Here is a 6153-nt window from a genome sequence, read left to right as displayed (position 1 = left end):
GCGCTTTTCCTCATTTGTAGAGTGGGGATAGTGGCTTTGGCCCCGCCTAACACTTCGGACGTTCAGGGAGACGCAATGAGATCCATCCTGGGAAAGGCATTGCAAACTATGGGCTAGAGGGTGGCATTATGACTATTTTTATCCTTAGGGATGTCCTTTTTAAATATAGCTGATGCCTGTTCTGTGCAAAGTGTATGTTCGGTCCTGGACAGGTTTTGGTGATGTCGAACCTAACCCTAGGGAGAACCAAGAAAATAAGAAAGTGAGAGATATATGTGGTTAGAGGGCGTTTCCTCTGGCATAGCTTCATTAGAGGGACCGATAGGAGTCAGGGGTAGAGAAAGAAGAAAAAGGCAGGTATTGGAGCTGGCATTAGATCCCCTATCTTTGCTGTTCCTTATCCTTCATTCATCCCATCCTACTCCAGGGCCCCTCCGAGGCTTTTCTCCTCTCCTCCACCCCATTCGTTTCCTTGGCCCATTCCCTTCTTTTCTGAAGGACCAGGCCCTAGGAGATTAGTAAAAAGGAAATGAAGAAATATTCCTGCTTTTCCCCACCCAGGTTTGTATGGGACCTAGCAAAGAATAAAAGGAATTCTTCATAGGTGGATAGGTCTGGTGTCACTGACTCATCCCTGCAGGTGAATTGGGATGGCCAAAAATCAGGTCTGCAAAAGTGAGAAATGATCATGTACATCCCCAAATAAAAAATTACCTAGAATTCATTGAGATCTTACTCAGGAAGACCAAATCAGTTATGTCAATTATGATATCAACCAAGAGTTACTTAGGTAGTTGGAGTGGAGTGGGGAGATGTACAGCCCTAGACACAAACTGAAAGGGTGAATGCCTTCAGTGGCATGCAGTTCCATCCCTTCCCTGCAGTCCTGGCCCTGGGATATATGAGCATCACTGTGTTCCCAGAAGGCTGGGTCCTGAAGAAGCCACTTGTGCTCTTCAGACAAGGGGTCTGATCAGGGACATCCTTTAGGTGGTTGAATATAAGAAGGAAGTGTATTTGGTTTAGGGAGGCTAGACAGACTGATCTAGAAGATGTACAGGGGAAGGTGGAATATGTCTTGAAGTCCAGGGGTATAGGGCTAAGGTCTGGAGGTACTCGAAGATGTCAGAGTACCATGAAGTCAGAGGTATCGGTTGAGAGTGGGGGTACTAGAGCATTGTAGGGGAAATTGGATTGAGAAGGGGTGCTACAAATTATGGGGCTACTTAGGAGTAGAGTCCAGGTTCAAGAATGCTGGACAAGATTTGGGAAGCTGGGGCCTCTTGAAAATGTCTGGTACCTCAACAACCTTTCCCATCATCCTCTGAAACCTCACTTCCTCCTCTTCTAGATGGCTCATTTACTCCTAGATCAGTAAACAATGGTTTAGCTTGCGACCTTCTCAGGTGTTGCCATGCACAAATATCCTAGAGCTCATTTACACCTCAATTAACACCTCTGGATAAATTTTTCTATGACTATATCACCAGGACTAACTTAGAACTCCAAACCTCAACACTTAGAACACTTTTGTGCCAGTTTTTGCTTAAGCGTGCCAACCACACAACAAAAATAATTCCCACTGTCAAATTCAATCTCTGTGTTTGGTAAAAGTGGAAGCTGTGGGCTCAACAGCCTCCAGATAGAGGTGCCAGGGGAAAGCAGGAAGAGTGAGAGCACCTGGGAAGGAAATAAAGGACAAGAACTTGGCAGTTCTCAAAGAGAGGAAGGTAGGTGCAGAAAGAAATTCAAAGAGGTAAGGACATCCACAGACCCAGGGGAAACTGCTGAGCAGAGGCACACAATGTTTTCCAGCAGATTCAAATAGAATTGAGTAGTACTAGCCTGGCTTTGGGAAACTGTGTTCTAGACCTAGGCTGGGGACCCTGCAGTGACTCTTTACCTGCTAAACCATTTTACCTAGAGACAGCCTCGAATTTCTATCAGTTTTCTCTTCTCACTTTTAGAAAAACTTGTTAAACTGTAGTGAATTTTTTCTGGTGATACTGAGGTTTGCCATGTGCCCTATATGATTGAGTTGCTGCCCCATCTAGCCCTGGAAGAAAGATACTGAGTAAATGATCCCTCTATTCAACTGGGCCTGTGCTCCTGAGCTGGCTTGTTGGTTGCACCCCCCCCGCATAGGATGAGGGGAGAAGCAAGGGAAGAACACACAGCAACCAGCCCACGCCTGCCACCCGTTCCTGCTTTGGGGCCCTTTAGTTCTGTGTTAGAATAGGGAGGAAGCCGTCTTCTAAATGGCCACCATCCTGTTGTCTAGACATAAAGGAAGAGATGTGGTCTCAGGGAAGCTGCAGGGAAAGGCTATATATACTTGGATTTCCTGTCAGAGGTGGGGTCTTGTATTTACATAAGTAGTAGGATCCTCCAGCTGAACCCTGTCTAATATAATTTACTAGAGAGCGGAATTCAGCATTAAGTGAATTCATCCTCAACCCCTTCCCAGAGGGTAGTTACTTGGCAACGGGAAAATCAACATGGCTAATGTGGTATTGCAATGTCAGTTTCAGGGTAAAAGCCTTTCAATCTCATATTAATACAAGTTCACCCCATCTCTCCCATATATAAATACCTTAGGACTAACAGCTCATATTTGCAGGACACTGTCCAGAGTCAGGGGGAAGTTTGTGGCCTTATACTGAAGACATAAACTTACTTAGAATGAAGTCCATGTCCTTGACCTAATTAGTCCAGCATGATAAGCAGCTGAACTAAGTACCCCCGCAGTCAGAATGACAATAACAATTCAAACAGAATCCAGAACTTCTAGACATTGTTAGGTCACCTGCAGAGTTCTGTCCCAGTGATGGATTTTTGTGCTGGAACTAGCTTGGAAGTCATATGTTTTTTGCATTGTGGCTTAAATAAAATATATCTGAATTATTTTTTAAAATGCTATAGTCTTGCTGTCATAGGTTGGGTACTCCAGGAAATAGAGTCTCTGGGATTTACATGCTGAAGGTTTATTGGTGAGTGCTCCTGGAACTACAGTTGTGAGGGATAAGGGAAGCAGGATTAAGCAGAGGGAGAAATTGAGGCAAGGGGTCCAGGTCTTCATCCCTACCTCCCCGCCCCATCAACTGGTCATCAGTCAGCTATGAGCCCTCAGCAGCCAACACTCCCAGCAATTCAAGATCAAGGGTCTTGATCCTGAAGTGGAACCTGGGTGGTGGTACTCCATGTTGTCTGCTGCAATTGCCAGCTAGTACTTTTACTTCCCAAGTGTCTCCACGTTTACTATTCCATTTTACCTACCAAGTAGCCTGTGAGAGAGACAGGGCCAGGTTGGGATCGTTGTTCCACATTAATACACATGAACGCGCAGGAAAATCTAAGTCCAGAGAATCTAAGTCCCAGAGTCACCCAAGACTTGTCTCTGGCTCCCACCCAGAGTGATCTCTACTTAAAAGATTGTGTTCATTTTTTCTTACATCTAGAGTTTATAGAACTGTAAAATATAAGAACCCCAAAAGATAGTGAAGGCCAGGTACTTCATTTTAAAAGTAAGAAAATAGGCTCAGAGATTGGGATGATTTCGCCAAAATCAAGCTACAAGTCTGTGGCAGAGCCCAGCCTTTTGACTAGATTTCCTGCACTTAAGATCCAGTTGTCATGACCTCTGATGTGCTGAGCACAGTGTACCACATAGGAGTTACAGACATGAGCAGGTTATAAAATCCTCTGCCCTAGACGATTTTAGAATCAAGTAGGTTTCTTCAGGCCACTTTAATAGTTTCACTGAGACAAGTAGAGTGAAACTTTCTGTTCTAAGCATTCTCTCTCCTTGCAGAGTCTAAATCCAGAAAAAAATAGCATATGGTTCCTTCAGAATGGGTAATCTATGTTCTAAACTGCCATCAACCAGATGCCTGTAGCACTCCATGCAGACATATCCAGATGACTCTTCCATTGACTCTCCCCAACCAAGATTCATTTCCAAACCAGTGTCATGGTAGAGATGACTAAGGTAACTGCATTCTTATTCTCTTGAAACAAGTTTACAGTGTTTGTGAGACATTATTCTGTGTCTTGGACACAAAAATCATAGTTGTGTGGGGCAAAGGGAATGGATTTGGGTTTACGAAGTCACAGATCTATCCTCGCTCCAAACCTTCCCAGTGCTATTCCCACAGCTAGGACCAAAATGAGGCAAGTCTACCTGGGGCAGGCAGAGGACATTTGCCCTTATATTATTCAGCTCTCGTCACCGGAGTTTTCTTTTCTTTTCTTTTCTTTTTTGCTGCGGTACGCGGGCCTCTCATTGTTGTGGCCTCTCCCGTTGCGGAGCACAGGCTCTGTGCAGGCCCAGTGGCCACGGCTCACAGGCCTAGCCACTCTGCGGCATGTGGGATCTTCCCGGACCGGGGCACGAATCCGTGTCCCCTGAATTGGCAGGCGGACTGTCAACCACTGCGCCACCAGGGAAACCCATTGTCACCGGAGTTTTCTAATCAGAATGCGTTGTGCGTCCCATGTTCTCACTCTCCAGACTTAAAACTTCTTTACTGGTGACAGTGATCACTGTTTACAGCTCCTTTTCTCTCCCTTCTATTGGAGTGATTAGTCCTCGTCACTACTTAATAAACCAGGTGAAACAAGGCAGACCTGACAAAAAGTTCTCTCCACCTCCCAGGTTTCTCAGAGAGCTCCCCACGGGGGTAGAAACTTGCACACATGGCTTACCTACAAAAGGAGGCCCCAGAGCTGCTAAAACACTCTGTTAAGAAATACCCATGGGAACATAGACCTTAAAAGAAATTATACTGCAGGCTAGAAAATAATTTTAATGCAAAATAGAAAGGACCAATTCGCTGTCATTTTCCTTGCTCTGGCCCTATAGACTCCTCCTCCCTGTGACTTTGAGATGGTGGGAGGAGCATGCTGTGCTTCTAGGGTGACAGTCCATGTGGGAAAGAGTCTCTCATGCTGGCAGCTTGCTCCCAGATCTGGAGGAATGCTAATGTCCTTTAGATCTGGGAGTAGATGTGAAACAATAAAATAACTTATATCTAGTTTATTGCCTCTACCCATCCCATCGCCTTCCTTCTTACAGTCACAGGGAAGCTGCATCATCGTCAGATCTACAGGGACCCAAGGTTGCTTTTAAAGAACCTGCAAAATAAATACATAATGAGGATGGATGAAGTTAACCGGGAGTGGTGGGGTAGGGAAGAGGAGAGAAGAGCCTGGATCTTTGAAAGTATCTCCTTTCTGGTTAAGGAAGTGGAGCCTGAAAGGAGGAGGAGGAGGGAGAAGGGAGGAAGGAACCAGGAAAAATGCACCTTCTCTGCTGAGGGGCATCCTTTGCTGTTATTCATGTTGATGTTCTTCATGGAGATGAGGGTGATGCTGTCTTTCTCTCCATTGGCTGTGGAGCAGCTGGGGAAGGAAGGGAACATGGGTTATAGACAGAAGGAGCCATAGGGCAATGGGGGTCAAGGAATTGGGGGTTGTGAAACCTTTATTTTGTTGGTGGACTATAATGAAATGAGTGTGTGCTTTGAAGCCCCAAAGACTTGTGTTTAAATCTTAGTTTTGCGGGCTTCCCTGGTGGTGCAGTGGTTGAGAGTCCGCCTGCTGATGCAAGGGACACGGGTTCGTGCCCCGGTCCGGGAGGATCCCACATGCCGTGGAGCGGCTAGGCCCGTGGGCCATGGCCGCTGAGCCTGCGCGTCCGGAACCTGTGCTCCGCGGCAGGAAGAGGCCACAGCGGTGAGAGGCCCGCGTACCGCAAAAAAAAAAAAAAAATCTTAGTTTTGCAAACTACCTACTACTTGTGTGATCTTGACCAAGTTATAACCTCTCCTAAGTCTTAATTTTTTAAATGTGTAAAATGCAGTAATATCTGCCTTGAAGAACTCCTCTAAGAATTTGAGATATTACAAAAATTTCTACCATAGTGCTTGGCACATATAAGGTGTTCAACAAGTGGTTCCTTAAATAAGTACCTTCTTGTTTAAGGAGTATATCAGAATCCGAATTCCTGCACTTTTCACGAAGGGGTTATAAAGACTTAGCCTTGGGGCTGAAGCGTTCCAGTCCATCACCTGCCCGAGCCCTGGTCTCGGTGAGGCTGTCAGGATTCTGTGTGTGTGTGTGTGTGTGTGTGTGTGTGTGTGTGTGTGTGTGTGT

General features: G+C 45.7%; 1 protein-coding gene across 4 annotated transcripts in view; it reads right to left on the bottom strand.

The window, feature by feature from the left end:
- Positions 1-4782: 4782 nt before the first annotated feature.
- ECSCR (endothelial cell surface expressed chemotaxis and apoptosis regulator) overlaps positions 4783-6153 on the bottom strand; it is a 10719-nt gene continuing 9348 nt past the window's right edge. For all 4 annotated transcript variants that reach the window (XM_027095916.1, XM_027095931.1, XM_027095924.1 and 1 more), the window contains 2 exons: positions 5304-5400; positions 4783-5133 (listed from right to left, as the gene is read on the bottom strand). In XM_027095916.1, coding sequence (XP_026951717.1) covers positions 5125-5133; positions 5304-5400 — 106 coding nt within the window. In that variant the 3' untranslated portion in view covers positions 4783-5124. The remainder of the gene's footprint in view (positions 5134-5303; positions 5401-6153) is intronic.

The sequence above is a fragment of the Aethalodelphis obliquidens genome, unplaced genomic scaffold (assembly GCF_003676395.1).
Source record: "Aethalodelphis obliquidens isolate GAN/ISIS:26980383/991018 unplaced genomic scaffold, ASM367639v1 scaffold4, whole genome shotgun sequence".
NCBI lineage: Eukaryota > Metazoa > Chordata > Mammalia > Artiodactyla > Delphinidae > Aethalodelphis > Aethalodelphis obliquidens.
The sequence above is the reverse complement of the archived record's forward strand: the minus strand, read 5'-3'. Positions and strand labels throughout refer to the sequence as shown.